At 45.0% G+C, this 19,070-nt stretch overlaps 1 protein-coding gene across 5 annotated transcripts in view; it reads left to right on the forward strand.

Annotated features, from left to right (window-relative positions):
* The window catches only part of qkia (QKI, KH domain containing, RNA binding a), a 74,666-nt gene that overhangs the window by 49,066 nt on the left and 6,530 nt on the right, over positions 1-19,070 (forward strand). The window contains exons 5-8 of one of the 5 annotated variants that reach the window (XM_079286632.1): positions 13,250-13,337; positions 15,727-16,164; positions 18,133-18,211; positions 18,312-18,962. In XM_079286632.1, coding sequence (XP_079142758.1) covers positions 13,250-13,337; positions 15,727-16,164; positions 18,133-18,211; positions 18,312-18,411 — 705 coding nt within the window. In that variant the 3' untranslated portion in view covers positions 18,412-18,962. Of the gene's footprint in view, positions 1-13,249; positions 13,338-15,726; positions 16,165-18,093; positions 18,963-19,070 lie in introns of those variants that run through there. The other 4 variants (XM_079286629.1, XM_079286631.1, XM_079286628.1 and 1 more) reach the window with 4 other exon arrangements.

The raw sequence follows: 19,070 nt of genomic DNA on the forward strand, positions 1-19,070 counted from the left end.
TTTCATCATATTTCCTCTTTTTTTCCCAGTCTGCGCCGTCTCATCTTCCTGACTCTGGCTCGATTTCTTCTCCCGGTCTCTCCCCAATAACGCACCTCTCCGTTCCCCTCACCTCCGATTCCTCTCTCTCTCTCTGTCCCTCTCCTCTTTTACGACTGATAGCTTCAGATGTCCCACCTGACAGTTTTTAAATTAAAATTACATTTTTTTTTTATATTTAATATTATTACACCATCAGACCGCCATTACACTTTTCCTCTCGCGCACCCCCTAGAGGCAGCTCGCGCACCCCCAGGGGTGCGCGCACCCCACTTTGGGAATCCCTGCTGTAGGCTGTTGCCTTCATCAGGCTAATGAAGGAGTTGGATTGGATCATATTAACCTCCTGATCTCTACCTCTCAGGACACTACAGTTACAACAGACTTGTGTGTGAGAGAGAGAGGTGAGATCAGCCCACCTGCACGTAGACGCAGCATCTCCCGCATGAATGTTAATCATCTTTTTAATTGGCTTCCTTGACTTGGTGACCTCTACTTGAGACGGCAAGCCTGCATCCCTGGGCTCCTCCTTCAATGCTGTTCTGCTGTTTTCTTACTTTGTCTATAGTGTGTGTGTGTGTTAGCTTCCATTCACTACCAGGCAGTAGAGATAGGAACTGGCCAGAAGGTAGTGTGACTCCCAGCCTTCCTCTGTCCTCCACTTTCATAATTATCCAGCTTCAAATCGTCAGTGTTTGTACTCATTTATCCGGCCTTCTGGTCCTCATGTGCCCTGCTAACACATCTGAGGCAGATACTTCAGACACCTATTGGAGCCGTGTAGCCAGGAGAGCAAACACTGAAACTGTGTGGCGTATAAATCACCTCTAATTAATGATCTCGAGGTGATAAGTGGATAATTGGAACTGACCACTCAAACCGTTTTACCACAGGAAACAGATGCGGCTTTCCCGACACTCGTGTCAATAATGACTTTTACTGCATGTCATTTGATTGGTTAATGTGTGAGGCGTGACCATGATTGACCTGTCTAGTGAAACCATATATACTCAAGCATGCATGTCTACATTTGTACATGCCAATAGCAAGAGAACTCAAGTCCTTCCACCACTCTTCAGCTTCACTCCAGACACCAATACAGCCCTGCTTGACTCCTCTGGCCTGAATGTTGGCTTTAACTGAAAACACCTGAGAGCAGGCTCAGGCGTGACCCTGTCTGGCCTCCCAGTACTGCTCATAAGATCCACACTTATTTGCAGAAGAATTTGGGTGCTACTTTATACTTTGGCCTCACCTCTGAGAGGACTAAAGAGAATATTTAGTATTTGCCAGCTCACGAATGTGCAGGAAGAGAGAAACCCCATCCAACTCTGTAAATCACATGAAAGACTAGGGCCGATATGTATTGTATATCTCCATAATTGATTTATCTACCACCTTTCTTTCACCTACAGTATCGGGTCAACTAAAGGATTGCCATTGTTTCCATGTCTTGCGTTCTCTTCTGTGTTTCTCTTGCTTTCTTTCGGCCCATCTCTCCCCACTCTGTTTTCCCCTTAAGTGTGTGTCCTTCCCCATTTTCTTTGTTTTTGATGTGTATTTGCCCATCTCTTGCTGTGTGCTGCTCTTATTTCCTCTCTGGATGATTGAGGGGACACACCATTCACCGCTCTCTTCCGTTACTGTATCTGCAGTGGCCTGAAGGCCACCGCAGCCTGTTAACAACACAGGTTACAAACCACAGAACAAGCTGGAGCTGTCAATGCCAGAGTCACTGATGCATTATAGAACTATCACAATATGTTTTCCATATATTGTGTGGAGAGGATGTGCCACAAAAGCCTCTGTTATTACGAGTTTGTACCTAATTTAAATGACTTCTAAGTTGCACACATTCCTCCAGTCTAATGGCTGTTCTACATACAGTAACCAGTGAGCTTCTTTGTGCCAAGTCCCTCCTTTCAGCTCAAGCCCAACAGGAGGGACTTGGTCCCGTGTTGGCCCAAGAGTTCATCTCCATCTGCCCATATCTCCCCATCTCCAGCACTATGGGTGTCCTGGGGGGCAGACAGGTGGTTCTTACCCTAAGGAAGCGGTACCCCTGCAGGGAACAACCTGCCTAAGCCTGGCCACCTTCCCTACTCTTGTCCTCCTGCCGTTTCATTTCCTGTCCCCACAACTGAAATCCGGGCAGACTTCTGCAGGCGAACTCAGAGGCTTTGCCCATCTGCCTTCTGTATGTCGCCGAAATGCACAGATTCAGATCAGATAGAGCCATTTAAATAAACACCATTTGACTTTGTCATAATAATAATAGTACCTTTTATTTATATCGTGCTTTTCATGACACTCAAAGACACTTTACATTAAAATCATCATATATATATAAAAAAAATACACAACAGTAATTGTGTTTAACTTAATGTAGATAGAATTCCTTGTGTATGCGTATCTCCCCAGGGGCAGACCTATAGTACGCTGATGAGCTGTGGGGGTTTGTGCCTCAGAAATGTGTGCTTGCACGTGGTGACGGAACAATGCAGCAATGAAAACAAGAACAAGGGAAGAGGCAGTGTGACTTTGAATCCCACTCGGCTGGCTGTTCCCCTCATCATCAGGAGTCTGCTCACGGAGCCACACACAAGAAATGGTAAAAAAAAAAAAGTCTAAAGCGGGCAAAAGATTCCCATTGCAAGGCAAGGCAATTTTATTTGTATAGCACATTTCAACAACAAGGTAATTCAAAGTGCTTCACATGAAAGCATAAAGGCAAAAGTAAAGGAGATTTAAAACATACATTGAAACAATAATCGATGTCTCCCTGAGACATTACGCTGCACGCAATCAACCATACACTGCCGTAATTCTGCAATTACTCGCACACAAACCACGTCTGGAACAGATCTCTGCCGATCTGCGTTTTATAGTGTACGCCTTGCACAAACTCGGTCCCGGAGGAAATGGCGATATATTGTGTAGTCCTTTTAAAACCATTAAAAGCATCAAAACATAAGGCAAAAGAAAAGGAGATTTAACAGCAATTAAGAACAGTGTAAGAAATAAAATACAGTAGTAAAATGCAGAAATGCAGGAAATTGATTAATATATGAATTGAATGTGGTTCAATTAAAGGCAGCAGCAAACAGAAAAGTCTTCAATCTTGATTTAAATGAGCTGAGGGTCTCAGCAGACCTGCATCTATCTGGGACTTTGTTCCAGATATGTGGAGCAGAAAAACTGAACGCTGCTTCTCCATGTTTAGTTCTGACTCTGGGAACAGAAAGTAGACCGGTCCCAGACGACCTGAGGGGTCGGGATGGTTCATAAGGTAGTAGCAGATCAGAGATGTATTTTGACCCTAAACCATTCAGTGCTTTGTAAACCAACAGCAGGATTTTAAAGTCAATTCTTTGTTTGACAGGAAGCCAGTGCAAAGACATCAGAACTGGGGTGATGTGATCCACCCTCCTGGTCTTAGTGAGGACTCGAGCTGCAGCGTTCTGAATCAGCTGCAGCTTTCTGACGGACTTTTTACAGAGACCTGTAAACACACCGTTACAGTAGTCCAGTCTGCTGAAGATAAATGCATGGACAAGTTTTTCCAAATCCTGTTGAGACATAAGTCCTCTAATCCTTGATATATTCTTCAGGTGGTAGTAGGCTGATTTTGTAATTGTCTTGATATGGCTGTTCAGGTTGAGGTCTGAATCCATAACTACACCTAGATTTCTGGCTTGGTTTGTGGGTTTTAACATCAGTGATTGAAGCTGAGCGGTGATTTTCAATTGTTCGTCATTGGTACCAAAAACAATTACTTCTGTTTTATCTTTGTTTAATTGAAGAAAATTCTGGCACATCCAGTTGTTGATTTGTTCAATGCAGTTACCCAGCCCTTGTATGGGATTCTAGTCCCCTGGTGACATAGTTATGTAGATTTGTGTGTCTGCATAATTATGATAACACACTTTGTTGTTTTCCATAATCTGAGCTAGTGGAAGCATGTAGATGTTGAACAGAGGAGGCCCCAGTATTGAACCTTGGGGAACACCACATGTCATTTTAGTCAGCTCTGATGTGTGATCAGCTACAGACACAAAGTATTCTCGGCCCTTCAAGTAGGATTCAAACCAGTTAAGTGCTGTGCCAGAGAGTCCCACCCAGATGTTTCGTCTTTCTAGGAGTATGGCATGGTCGACCGTGTCGAATGCAGCACTGAGATCCAGCACCACTAAGACTGAACTTCTGCCATTGTCTATGTTTAAGTGGATGTCGTTGAAAACCTTAACAAGAGCAGTTTCAGTACTGTGGTGCTGTCGAAAGCCTGACTGGAAAACATCAAAGCAGTGTAATGATAAAAATGTTTTAACCTCATCATATTTTCTGTGAGACATATTGCTGTTTAGAAAGTTCATTTGTACGGGCGTCTGGATGTCTGAACACATTGACCTATTTGGTCTAGGACAAAGGTCACTTTTCTATCTTAGTCGGGACAAACAACCAATTATTTACGGCCAAGAAGTTGGTCAGCTGTTGGAAAACCGCTTTTTCAATTATTTTACTTAAAAATGGGACGCTTGATATTTGCCTATAATTTTTCATCGTTGCGGAGTCTAAACTAGCTTTCTTTAGGAGTGGTTTAATAACTGCAGTTTTTAGGGCTTGTGGGAAGACACCTGAGAGAAGGGATGTGTTTACAATTTGTAAGAGATCAGTGGTCATGCAGTTTGAAATATTTTTGAAAAAGTGTGTTGGTACAATATCCAAGCAGCAGGAGGATGACTTCAGATGTAGTATAATATTGTATAGTATAATATTGCAATAACATTTGTGCTGAACGGCACCTTTCATCACCGTCCTCACCTTTCCTCACTTGTTCTGTCATTCACCAACTCACTGGTGTGAAGAATCGGGAGAAACCGAAGCACAGTAACATGCCTATGCGTTGCTCTAAAATAATGTGTCATTTATCACCGTAAGCCTCAACTTATATGTTGCGGTATCTGCACACATGCTGCAGTTACGCCAAAAAATATAACAATTTAGCTTCAACCTCTGCAAAATATCTGCACATATGGAACCAATGTTTCATAGAGGGATGTATTTGAATCTATCAAATTCTTAACGATGATGGATCATCAGACAATGAATCACACAAACACACACGATTAAGTCTTTCTAGCTGAACAAGCCTAAATGTCAGGCCAGAATTAAGAAGACTTATTGTTGCTCTGTTATCGATTATTGTCCTGAACCAAACCTCAGCTTCATCACACTGCAATTAGCTGTTTCTCTTTTACACCTTCTCCTGGGTTCTTCGTTCCCCTGTTCCTCCTTGAAACAGCATCCTGTTTCTAATCCACCTCTTTCATTTCTTCCCTCTTCAGGGATTTAGTCTCCTTTCTTCTCTTGTCTCGTTCATTTACATCTTTAAGTCCACCAAGATCCCCAGTGAAGGTGCATTCTATGTACACAGGCCCTCTGCACCACTTACCAAATTGCCTTGCCCACTTGTACTGTCCTTTTTTAAATTTCAGTTCACACTCATCCACAGGCACATTGGTCCCCAACCACCCAGGTCCCTGACATCATTGTGAAATAGCCCGCTTCCTAATCCACCTGGTTGTGGCTGCTCCAGGGTTTTTTTGTCACATGTCCTTATGCGGTGTGTAGGGAGGGGAGGCATGCTGAGAAACCCGGGCAGTTTTAATCTGCCCTGGTGCCCCAGTGGCATGGGGTGGGACCCTGCAGGCCCCTGGCCAATCTCTCTGCCTCTCTTTGAAGGTCCCCTTAATCCCCTTACAGAGTGGCAAGGAAGTGCAGATGTGTGTATTTCCGTGTGGATGTTTTTCCATGTGTGCATATGCTTGCTTGCGGGTTGATTGTAGGCGAGCTGCGGTTAAGACCCTGCATCTTCAAAGGTCCTGTGCCGATTGAGACTCGTGCACATTGTCTTTCTTCTGCTCTGCGCCTTTGTCTCTCTCTCACACTCCGCTTTATACATTGTCCACCCACTGTAGTTTGTGAACTTCCCCTGGGGCGCTACTGGGGTCAAGCTTCATCTGCAAAGTGGGAACACACTGCTTTCATCTGTCTCTCCAGCGACACTGTCCCAGTGTTTAGGCAGGGAAATAGGATTGTGTAGAGCTCAGCGTTTAGAGAGCCCAAAGGCCGCACGTCAAACACAGCCCCTACCGTCTGTGATGCCTTGCTTTGCTAGCCGTTGCGGAAGTCATTTCAAACGCTCATGCTCTCAGTCCCACCAGCCATCTCTGGACTGATGGCTTTCTTTGCCTCCTCCATGGTGTCCCGACTTTAGAAGCTTTTTTTGTTGTTGTTGGTCTTACTTGGGTTCATTTGGTTTGTTTATCACAGTCCTTCACTTTCACACTGTTATTGTTTGTTAGCGGTGATGTTTACAACACTTCACTTGCTGTCTACTGCGCTGACTGGTTTTCCCATGGTGGAACTTTGGGTTGTGCTCACTGGGGCACAACAAAACTAAAACCAACCATCTCTTTTGTGTCTGTTCAAAAAGCTCTGTTGTAATCCCAAGGTTTGTTCTTTCTTGGCAGCTCAGGCATGAGGCGTCTCTAACACTATCGTACAAAGAAAAAAGAATATCCAGCAATGCATTGTAGGGAACTGACTTGGTCAGTGATCGCAGTCATCAAAAGAACCAAACTGTAACTTGTCTTTTTGGTGACCCAGTTTGTGCATTGTAGAGAAGATTCATTTTCATGTGAATTAACTGGACTTTCAGATTTGTCCCATAATAAGCCAGATGTGCAGAGGACACCCAAGGAAAGAGTCTAAAAGTATTCATGCATATGTCCGTAGATCCATTCCAGGTTTGAATCCACTTGCAGGAGGTACTTAGATCCCTGTTTTAGGAGTCAGGATCTCTGAATGACGCAAATCCCCGAGCAGTATTTAAAGCTCCGAAATCATCCCTGGCCAAATCCCTTCAAGATATTCCCGGCTCGATTGGATGGCATTAAAGGACAGCGACGGAACAATGCAACCGTCTGGCAGCCCGGTGGAATGAGGTATAAACGGAGGGGAAGGGAGGGCAGGCGAGGAGAAAAAACCAGAGGTGGATGAATAAGGTAGACACTGACGTTACAATTTGGGAATACGGGCTGGGAGGACAGAGGAAGGAGAGGGGCCGTGATTGGTAGGCAGGGAGCACATGATGAGAGAAAGGGACAGGAGGAACAGACAGCTGTTTATTGGGCTGTACAGCATGGAGGGACCGAATGATCCCTCCTGCTCTTCGCATGTGACATCTCTGCTTTTCCAATCCGGTGCATACTAACGAGCTTTAATGATGCATCTAAATCTTGTTGTTAAATCTGTATGTATTTTTCTAGGTTGTTTATGCGAAGATTAATCCGCTCTTAATGCTGTTATGTTACATGGAATAACAGCCCGGTCTCTGAGGATAAACAAGATCACTCAGAATTTCCTCTTGCACTACTAGAAATGCTTTTGATGGGAGAGGAAAAAACTGTTTCTATCAGTTCAAGAGAGCACCGAGCTGGTAGAAAAACAGATTTTCGGCCCTTCTCTTTTTTTCCTCTCCTTTCTCTTGTCGGTGGCAGTGAGTCTATGTATGTGTGTGTCAGTTGATACTGATGGGACTAGCACAGAGAACCAAGGCTGCCCACTTCACCCCTTTTATCACAATAGAAAGCTATTATAAGCCCCATAGATCCAGGAGCTGGTGCCAGGGCCCAGGCTGCGTCCTCCAACCATGCTTACTTTGCATGTAATGGATAATAAAGAGGTGCTGTGGAAGTAAACTGGGCTCCACCAATTACATTCTACTAGCCAATGCATGCACATGACAGAACACTCTGACTCTGAGGCCTTGGCCCTCATGAGCTTTGTTATGATGCAGGAAATGAAGTATTAACGGAAGAGTTAGTTCCTGACTTTGTAATGTGCCACTTTCAACTGTTCCTCGGTAAGCTGCGTGATTGACAGTAATGGGGCGGAGCAGCCGTGATGAGTTTGTAATAATCTGACTGGAGTCAGGTTCACTTCTATGCTAATGAGCTAGTGTGTTGGTGGTTTAGCATGACGTATGGCGCACATCGCTAACAGAGATGTCTGGGAGCGAGGACGGGTGCAAAGGAGGAAAGAAGAAATAAAGCGGCTTTGCCGGCGTGTTGTGGAGGTGTAAGACAGTCGGAGAGGGGAGTTGCAGGAGATTGCGTTTGTTAGTCTTTGGGGAAAAAGGAAAATACAGTTGAGGCCTGATTCCCTTGGCAGATATGTTCACAAAAGCCGAAGAGCACGGAAGAGGAGAGAAAATTGCCTTTGAAAGTGCAGCGGTGAATTTGAGAAAGGACATGCAGCACTTACTCCAGTACATTCTTTAAGTGCTTTTTATGAGAGAAAAGGAAAAAGGTTATATCCATCTGTGCAGTGTTTATTCTCCTGTAGTTGATTGATGCAAAGTCAGAGTTTGTTTCTATGGAGTGTTGTTTACTTTCCTTTAGCATTTGATTGATGCATGGTTTTCCATAAAGAAAAAGATGTTGGTGGCATATATGTTTTTTCAATTAGTTTGATTGATAGTCTTGCTGTTGAAAACATGGGAATCAGGTTTGCTGCACATGTTTTTGTTTCTTACCCCAATCCAACTTCTAAGTTTGCTTCAGCTGCCTTGAATTGATTAAACTTCCTTGTCACTTGTTTATTTAGTGCGGAGACGTTTTGAAGCTCGCTACAAGTACTCATTCTGTCCTCTCGAACCTTACGCTTCTGGGGAGTGTGGAATTGTTGATAAGTCGTCTTGGCAGCGTGGCGAGAGTAATCATTTTCCTCCAGATGTTGGAGTTTAGGAAGGAACCAAAAAGAAGGCGAGAGAGGGAGGGGTACGGGAGGAGAACCAGCTGCTGCTTCCGCTACTAGTTCCACCCCTCTACATAAAGTCATCTACTCCTCCCTCCCCAATACCCCCCTCCTCCACTCTGTAGGATTGTTTTCCTTCTCAGTTCTACACATTCTGCCTCTGTATCCCAGGAGGCAGCCAGGGCAGGCTGTGTTTACTGCTGAGGTAATTGGAGTAGTTTGGAGGGAGCCTGACCCTGGCCCCGGTCAGGCCTAAGATATGTGTGCGATAGTGTTTGTGTGTGTGTGTGTACACACACATGTGCGCATACGCCTGTCTGTGATGACTGGCAGTGAAGCCAGGGAAGGAAAGCGGGCTTTAGCCAGTGTCAGCCCTCTCGGGAGCAGACAAATTGGTTTTCACTACGCTGTCTTGTCTTTTCCTGTCTCGTATTCTCCCGCTCTCCCTTTTCCTCTTCTTGCATATCTCTCCACCAACTCAGAGATTTATTCACATTTTCTCTATTAGTTGGGTCGGCAGCACTTATTTTCCCCTCCTCCTGGTACTATTTTGTTCCACCGCTCATTCTATCTGTCTCTCCGCTCATCATTTCATCTTCGCCAAGCTGAGCGGTTAGTGGAGCTGAGCTGCATAGACGGTGACTCCTGCCAGATATGAGCAAAAAACTCCCCCTCAGCTGCAGCCAGAGACATGAGCAAATTCAGCCGACCTGATCCAGGCGCCTGTTGTGTTTATCTGCGGGCGAGATGGATAGGAAAGGGCCCGGAGTCGGGGGGGGATGCACGGGGGAGTGAGGGTGCGGCCTTATAAACACACTCAGGCAGCCGCTCATCTGTTGCTTATTGTCGTGCACGTGCACATACAGCATCGAACACGAGCTCGATTGTCTGTAACAATTGGCTTTAGCTACAGTTTGTTTGTCATCAGCTCATGAAGCTTTGATCGGGAGAGAGGCAGAACCGAGTGCAGCATGACAGTGATTTAGCATGCATCTAGTGACCTCATCGCAGAGTTGTCTGTTAGCGGCGGTGGGACACGGCTCACCTCCTTTTAGCTCATCGCACTACCGTCTCCCTTTTCCTCCCTCCCCCGCTCCGCTCCCCCTCCTTCCCTCATCCCTCCGACTTGCTCCTCCCTGATAGCTTTTACCGCTCTGCTGATTTCACAAATAGGACTCATTGATTGAATCTGATTCTTGTGGATAGAGCAGCTTTATTGAGTGGCTTTTCCGCTGATGGACAGGAGCGCGTCGGTATGTGTGCTTGCTACGCACATGCTTGTGCGTGTTAGGGACAATAAAGGAAAATGTCCTTTCCCCTCATCCCTGTCCTTTTATAATTCAGCAGCTATTCCTCTCCTGGGAATTCCAGCAGCCAGATCATTACACACATGCAGCATGCTCACGCACACACGCACGCACACACATGCGGTCCCAGTGATGGCTATGTCTGAGTGAATGTTTTATTATGGCTGGTGCATGCTGGCTGAGAAGTCAGTTAATTGTGGCAACACCTTGAAGTGTTAACTGCTGTCCCTGGCGCTGTTCATCAAACATTCATCTCAGCTGTGCTTCTGTGGGAGGAAGCTGGCCCGGTCCACCCGGGGCGATGCGACTTAAGTCAGTCCAACCCCACACCAGCCGCTTTATCTTTTGGTTTACCCTGATCTCACGGCTCCTCTCTGCAGCCACCTTCCAATCTGCTATCTTACTAGTTGTTGTGTAGCTCGAACCGGGGCGCTAACACTGCCAACACCATCGCCGCCCATTTAACCCCCGCAGATCCATCATCATACAACACGCACAAACGCCCCAACACTCGGCATGCACCCCCCCCTCATCCATACAGTGTTGTGGGAGACCAACCCGACCTCTTGACAACCTCTGAAAGTGCTCATTATTTTGCGTGGTCTGTGGTTCTCCATTTTGCACTCGTACTGCAGGGATACACTGCGTGTGAGGGCTTCCCGCGCTAGATTTGGGAGGAACATCTGAGGAGCCGTTTGAATTATTGTTGGTAGACAACAGGCCTCCGTGTTATGGAAAGCTACCGAGCAAAGAGTGGTTTCAGCGGAGTGGATGGTGTTCATACAGCTCTTTGTCTTTGTCACGGTGACGACAAAAGACAAATGTTTGATTTATTGTTGACACAAACGTGTTAAGCTTGGAAAGCACATCGTGGAGCCTCCATGATGTGCATCTGGTGAAGTTCTGTTATGTGTCGCGTCTTTTTCTCTTTCCTTCCCTCATTTCTCAGTTTTGTCGAGCAAGTCAACTTGGCCCGCTTCCAAAGAACCACAGAGTTTTTTGGAGACACTTTTACACACACACACTCACAGCTGTTTTGATTCATGAAAGCAAAGTACAGACAGTTGCTTTTTTTTGTACAAAGGTGTAGAGGTCAAGATCTGAGTTAATTTGGGATGTAAATAAGAAGAAGAACTCTGAGAAAAAATGGATTGGATTTAATAGTGTTTACTTTGCTCTCTTCCAGGTGTGAAAGGCAGTTATTTCAGGGCCTGTTCATTGGTGTTTACATAGAGATTGCAGCGTCTAATTAGTTGTGATTTTGACTCTCCATTGAGTCGGGTTTACTTGCCAATATTAGATGGCAATCTCGTACTATCCCAGACTTTCAGAACCCGTTGGTGAAGGTGGATTCTGTCACACTGTTCCGAGCTGTTAGGATCCACTGGCAGACTTGAGAAAAAGCTGATCTTCTCTGCTCATAGCTCTGAATAGCATTTACGGCTAACTGGCTTGCTGCTGTTAGACCGGAACCGGAAGTTGCCGTTGTTGTTGTGGCGGAGAAAAGCTACGGAAAAATCCGTATATAAAGCGCACCGGACTATAAGCGGGCGCCTCAAAGCGTGGGGTAAAAAGTAGCGGCTTATAGTCCGAAAAGTACGGTAATGTTTTTTTTGTTATTGTTGTGCTTTGAGTCTTCCCCATTAAAAGAAAAAAGAGCCGGAGCACAGCGGAGGTAGCAAGGGAGAGGAAGCAGTAGAGAGAATTTCCTTGCTTCATTAATTGGCAGCTCTGTGGTACACTAAACATTGCGCGCGCGCGCGCGCGCGCGCGCGCGCGCACACACACGCACACACACACACACACACACACACACACACACACACACACACACACACACACACACACACACACACACACACGCCACTAAATGTGCGAGCTGCGGCTGCTCTGAAGCCACTGCTTTATATTTAGTCAAGGGAGACCAGGCTCTGTCACTTTTTCTCTTGCTTAACCTCGCTCTTTCTCTTCCGCTCTCTGTGGTCGTGTTGAAGAGGAGTCTCATGGGAGGGCTTAACTCTGAGCCCTCGTTCTTTTTTCTCTTCTTCTCTCCTTTACTTCCCCCTTCTATGTCTTTCTTTCCTTATCATCATCTGAATAGAGCAGCGTACTGTTGTTAAGCTTGGTCCAGGAGTGCAGAGATAGAATAGAGAGCGTGCTTTTATTACTGCCAGCACTAACTCTGCGTGCGCACCATGTGTTTATAGGCGCAGTGCATATCCATGAGCCACCACTCTTTGTACTGTATATGTTGAAATTATGAACGGTCCAATATTTTTCCTTTTGGCAGCGAAAGGCATGAAATCAATAGTTCTCTTCAGGTGAGACTGAGGTCAGCGAGGCTCCGCGTGGCTGTCTCCGCACCCTTCACCTTGGAGAGTAATTCCCATGAGGCCTCTGCTGAAATGATGATGTACAACCTGGAAAATCACAGGGGCTTTTGTGTTGTCATGGTTATTGAGTGTTCGGTAGCTTCAGGGGAAATGGATTTTGGGGGTGGGAGGGTGCGCGGGGGGGCAGAAAGCACAGGGGAGGAATGGGATGGGTGGGAGTGGGAGGAGGGGGTGCTATCTTAATTGCTTTCCGTGAATAATTCCAGTCCCCTAATTTGGCAATAATGACAGCGGCTGCGGCTTTTGTATTTATTTATCCAAACATTAATTGACAGTACTGACATTAGCCAGGGCGGTTATGGCGCATTTTATTGCGCACAAGGGAGCAAAGAAAATTGCAGTAATTATCATTCTGATATGGATTATGAATATGCATTCCCACACTTAATGTGTCTGTCAGCATTTTCGTAACAAGGCACTCTGCCACGACAACAGCATTTTATCTTATCTCCATCTCTGTTTCCCTAAACCCAAACCAACGCGGTGCGTGTAGAGAACAGACGCCGTGTATTGTCTAAAATGATTTAGCTTCCCCACTGTAGCTTTTTAACAGCACCCGGGCATGTGATTGGGGGAAACGGTCGCCATGTGGCTTGTTTCAATGGGCCTATAAAGGGGCCTCAGCTTGTGGAATTAATGTGGTGGGTTATTGTGAATGGACATTAAAGTTTCTGATTTTTTTGTTAACAGGCCGAAGGAGAAGACAACTTGAAGAAGATGCAGCTGATGGAGCTGGCGATTCTCAACGGGACATACAGAGACAACAACATCAAAACACGTAAGTGAGCTTCCATAGATGATCATAATTAACACAATCCATCAGTTTTTTACCATAAACAGCTGATCTGTTACCGTCATAGATCATACTTAACTCTATTATATTTTCTGTATTTCTCATTAACTCTATCATAATATCTGTGACCACTAGCAGACCTCTTTCTCTCAAGCTCTCCAAACAATCCATGTTTACCTCCCACCTACCCAGCCATGAGTAGGAGATCTTCCATTCTGTTCTACTCCGTACCCCCCCGCCCCCCTTCCATCCTGCAATCCAGATGCCATCACTCTGTATCACTTGCTCTTGGCGAACTCTTTCAGCACATTGCTGTATTCCACCTGCTCACCAATGCATGTTGGTCACTAGCTCACATGTCTTCAGTGTTTGCTCCGCTATCGATCCGTGTGTCATTCGCTCTTTTCATATTCAATAGTAATCCAAAATCGGAATAATGAAAACAATTCATTATTTTGTTATCATTTATCAATCAAACACAAAAAAAAGCTTGTTTTTCTTACTTTTGATTTACCGTACTTTCCGGACTATAGAGCGCACCGGTATATAGGTATTTTCAAAAGAAAAAAGAATTTGTACACAGATAAGCCGCACTGGTCTATAAGCCGCAGGTGTCCCCGTTGAACAGCAAGATGCTTTTAACGGTACTAAAGTTGTCTTCTTCTATGAACATCATAACATGTCGCTAGCTTCTAAGCTAATTTTAACATTACGGCCAATGGGGAAATGCTAACCGCGATTAGCATTAGCGAATATATAATATATCTTTGTACATCTTTTCATGCAGACATACTTGCATTACAGACTACGGTCTCTCACGGCTACCAAACGAAAAGCAATGAGGCAATAACTGTTGTTGCTCATAGCTCTGAATAGCTGTTGTGCTAGCAGCAACTGGCCAAGCCAGTTAGCCGTAAATGCTATTCAGAGCTATGAGCAGAGAAGATCAGCTTTTTAGTAAATGTTGTGTTAGACCGGAACCGGAAGTTGCGGTTGTTGTTGTGGCGGAGAAAAGCTATGTAAAAATCCGTATATAAAGCGCACCGGACTATAAGCCGACGCCTCAAAGCGTGGGGTAAAAAGTAGCGGCGTATAGTCCGAAAAGTACGGTAATGCCTCAAGTGAATTCTTATTTAGATTTTGAATGTGTCAGATTTCTGTGACCAGGATGACTAATGTGCGTCTTGCACTTGATGAACTACAATAAGAAGTCCGTAACTTCCTGGTCACACAAGTCAGACACATTTAATATCAAAATAAGATTTAGCCTGTTGCCCGTTTTTAAAATTTTCAATTTTGACTTGAGCATAAAATCAAAAAAACAAAAGTCTTGTTTTTTGTGTTTGATTTATAAATGACGACAACGCATCATTTTGTCTTTTTCCCAATTTTGGATTCCCAATTAAATATGAAAGGAACAAATTCTACACAGACTTTAATCACCAAATGCCATTTCTAAATGCATAATTACATCTATGATTTGGATGTAATGAATCATATAAAGCCAGAACTTGTGCATTTACACTCTGGACCATTAATTGTGTTCTTAATTATCATAACATCAGAAACTGGGTTCTTCGATATACTTGGACTCTATGAAATGAAACTATAGGTGCTTAATTTCACTGTTTCATTTCCCCTATTTAACATTTATCTGCTCAAATGTTCTGGTCCACCATCTGACTCTAGTCACCAAAGCGCTTGATTTAATTGACCTGCCTATCGGGAAGCTTGTGTCACCACTCCACACACACATATCTCTGTGTGTTCACTTGTACGTTATCATCTTAAACGGGCTGCTGACTATGTTGGCGATCAAAATCTGTAAAGTTACTAACAACTTAATGTAGTAGGTTCCCATCGTCTTCGATGATCATCTTCAGGCCTAAATCCCTGATCAGTCTTCTCTTCATTGAGTGTTTCTCCTCTGCATACAGTCAACAGCTCTGTTTCTGTTGGCATGCGTGTCGTGTACCTCACCTGTGCCATTTCCAGTAGATGAATGTACCGCTGCCGTGGTGATTTGTATGTTTTTGAATGTATTGGGATGACCGCATCATTTCGTGCTTCCTGTGCTTCCTGTGTTAGGGGTGTTGTTTTTATTTTGTTTGGCTATGTTGACTTTTTTTCCTTTGCAACAGATTGTGGCTTTAGTGGTTCACCACCATGATCATTGCATGGACTAATTTTCCCTTTTGCCCCCCTTCCTCTTCCCCTCTCTACCTGCCACTTCCCGTTACCTCTTCTTTTTCCTCCTTTTGTATTTTCACCTTTCACTGTTCATCTGTGATTATGATCCAACCACACTCCACTTTTATCTCTTGTCCTTTTTCTTTCTTTCTACTCCTGTCCTTTGCTCTCTTGCTTATGGCAGCCACCCTTGCATTCTCTCTTGCAGCGGCGGCAGCGGCCGCTCAGGGCCAACGTCTCATAGCGGCCCCCAATGGTCAGGTTATGCCTCCCCAGGCTCTCCGGCAACAAACACCAGGCGGGGGCCCCATCATGAGCCTCATCCGATCCCCTCAGATGGCTGCCATGATGTCCAATGGCACCCCCACCCTGGTGCCTCCCTCACCGGATGGCGGTCTTATCTACGCCACCCCATACGACTACCCTTACGCCCTGGCACCCAGCTCCCTGCTGGAGTATCCCATCGACCACAGTGGGGTTCTAGGTAAGAGAGCCTGGGGGAGCATGGGTCCAGGTACAATGGGCCCCTTTAGCCAGTTTGGACAGGAGGGCAGCTTGTTTTACCCCGGAGCTGGGGTGATGGACGCGGCTGCCATGAGCCACAGTCAGGACTTGTTGAAAGGTAAATATGTCGTGTCTACCTGAGGATCAAAAACAGACAAACTCACAGAGTGGATGTGCTGGTGAAGCTCTTGGTAATGGGATGACCAGCTATGTGGCTCATATGGACACTGTATTAAAAAAGGCAAAGGGGGGGACAAAACAAACATCAAGCTTGTGAGGGCTAGTCTCCTGGAAAGTTTATCATTTAGACTAAAGTTACTTCACTGTTTTTGTTGCGCTCTCGCCAAACAATTGCGCTCTCAGGTTTAGATATTCTCTTTTCTGCGAGGTTCATATAGGAGCGCTTGCCTCGGTGTGAATTGAGGCGTGCCGACAGAAACGCACTCGCATGCGCGCAGCCTGCTCTCTAACCCTTCCATGCACCGGCCTGGAGGCAGATTCAGTCTGGCGGCAGATCCCCTCGGATTTCTGCAGCTTTTGAAATCATTTCTCTGTGCGGTTCTCTGCAGGCAGGCCTTGATGCCTGTAGATAGTCCCTCTCTCACTCCCACTGGGGATGTTCATTAAATTCCTCAATTCTTCCCTTTTTACTCCTCCCTCCCCTCTCTCCATTGTCTTAGCTTCACCCCTCTTGAACTCCAGCTATGTGCTAATACCTGACGCTCCCCTTAGTTTCTGTGTCAGGAGTACAGTTCAATGCGAGGGTCTGTATATTCAATTCATTCGCGACGGTGCTTTAAGCTCAACACATCCGCTGCCAAAGAGATAACCGAACATCTACTGATGAAAGTCTTATATGAACGGCGTATGTTTTATTGAGGCCGTTTCCCACGTTAAGACGGAAGAGTCTGTTGCTTTAATGTGACACAGTCCTCTAATGCTGTTCCCAGCAGCAGACACTAGCCTGATTGTAGCTAACCTGTGTATCTGACGTGCCTCTGGGAGTCATGTGTAGAACAGACGGGGGCAGCTGGCTGGCTTCTCTCTCTTTAACTTGCAGGGTTACACCAGCTTAGTGCATTTTATTTACTCACATTATCGATTGGTGCCTTCAGCAACACAGGGCCCTGTGTGGAAACACTCACTCCCTCTCACACACACACACACACACACACACACACACACACACACTGGTGCACTTGGTCCGGCTGCCTGCGCTACTGTATCCGGCCACTATTGGCTTCTCTGAGCATAAAGGAATGTCCAGCCATCTGCTTTTCCAGAGTAGTGTAGGTGGTTCCAACGTCGTCCGCCAAAGCTCGCTCTTAACTTGACAATGCCAGAACACAATCCTTGTTAAATTTGAGGACTTATTTCCCGTGTCCCCCTCCCTTCTGAAGTTCTTCTTAATTCCTGCGCATCTTATTTTTGTCGTACTTGCGCATACAGTGACACGCAAACAAGCTTGTTTGTGTTATGTCCACAAGACAGTGTCGAGCACTGCAGTGGGAAGAAATCAGCTGTGATAAATATAAGAGGAAGATGACAGCCTCTGCCGCCAGTGAACAGATTGACCTGGAGAGGAATGGTGAAAGAGAGGGAGAGGCAGCTGGTGTCTGGCACTATTCAATTACCATCAGAGCTAAATTGGATTTCCCCACCTTTCAAAAATAAAGAGACAAATTTCTCTCAATCTGGATCCCAGAGGAAGAATCACATCATTTTTTTGCGACAGCCCAGAAGCCTTTACCCTTTGCCTGCCCCCTTTAACTCTGAGCACTGTGGAATTCTATTACTTAAGTTATGCATTTTTAAATACCAAGTAAAACTCCAAAAAAAGGTGTTATTTTTTCTACTGCATTTTCTACACATAAAAAAAGAAGCTCTGTGTGATGTGTGTGTGTGAGAGTGTGTGTGTGTGTACATGTACTATAATCTGTATTATGTTGCCTTTTCTGTGTATTGTATTATCTAAGCATTCTAATGATAATGGTTCAAAATGTGAATGTTATTACTGTAAACGATGACTGTTTTTCCCCTGCTCAACGTGAATGGTTTCTAACCTTGTGGACCTGTTACGATCTAGGTGCAATGGCTACTAAAGTGAGACGGCATGACACGCGGGTCCATCCTTACCAAAGGATTGTGACCGCTGACAGAGGTCAGTTTAGTCTCTTAGCTACACTCTGCTATTGATTGCCTTTCAATGATTATTATGCCTCGATGCCTTAGTTAGGAATTTGTACATCATCTGTATTGCATTTTGTTTTCCTCTCCCCCCCCCCCCCCCCTACCTTTCCTATCCCACACATCCACGCGCCAGCTAAATGGTCGACTGTGGTATGCACATTTTGTTTACATTTAGCACTTAACATATACAGTATTCTGTAGATGATGTTATGTGTCAAAAGCTCAGGCAAAAGTGATCCGAACAGCTTTTTTTGGTTCATGCAGCTGTTGAAGACAGTGTTAGAGGTGTAGAATGACATCCCTCTGATGTGAGATTAGAGCCTAAAACAGGGCAGGCTTGTTCCCATACATGATTTAGCTCCTCGGCTCATAAGGCGCAAAGAAAAAGAGGAAAAGCATTTATATAATGCGCCTGGGAGACCTGGTGGGCAGAAGACCAGTTGTCATGCTGCTGCCAACTCACCATTTCACCTTGAAAATTCAAATTCATTTTGCCTTTTTATGTTTCTACTGAAGAAAGACACGCACAGACATGAGCTGAGGTAGCTTGCATTCTCTCCAGTATATTGCATATAGATGGAATTAAAAAAGCTAAAATACATTTTAAATATTTCAGTTGTACTGTCATTTTATATTTGAGCATTTTATATCAAATGTATTTATGGTTCTGGTGTATATTTATATTCTATAACAATATACTGCTAAATAAAGAGAATCGGGAAAGCATCGATTCATCTATTCATTGCACATGTAACACTAGTCACAGTTACCCCTCACATAACACTAGTGAGACTCCTCGCCACTAATCACACTGTCTGTAACGTGCACTCCAAC

Source organism: Melanostigma gelatinosum, assembly GCF_949748355.1.
Source record: "Melanostigma gelatinosum genome assembly, chromosome: 16".
Classification (NCBI taxonomy): domain Eukaryota; kingdom Metazoa; phylum Chordata; class Actinopteri; order Perciformes; family Zoarcidae; genus Melanostigma; species Melanostigma gelatinosum.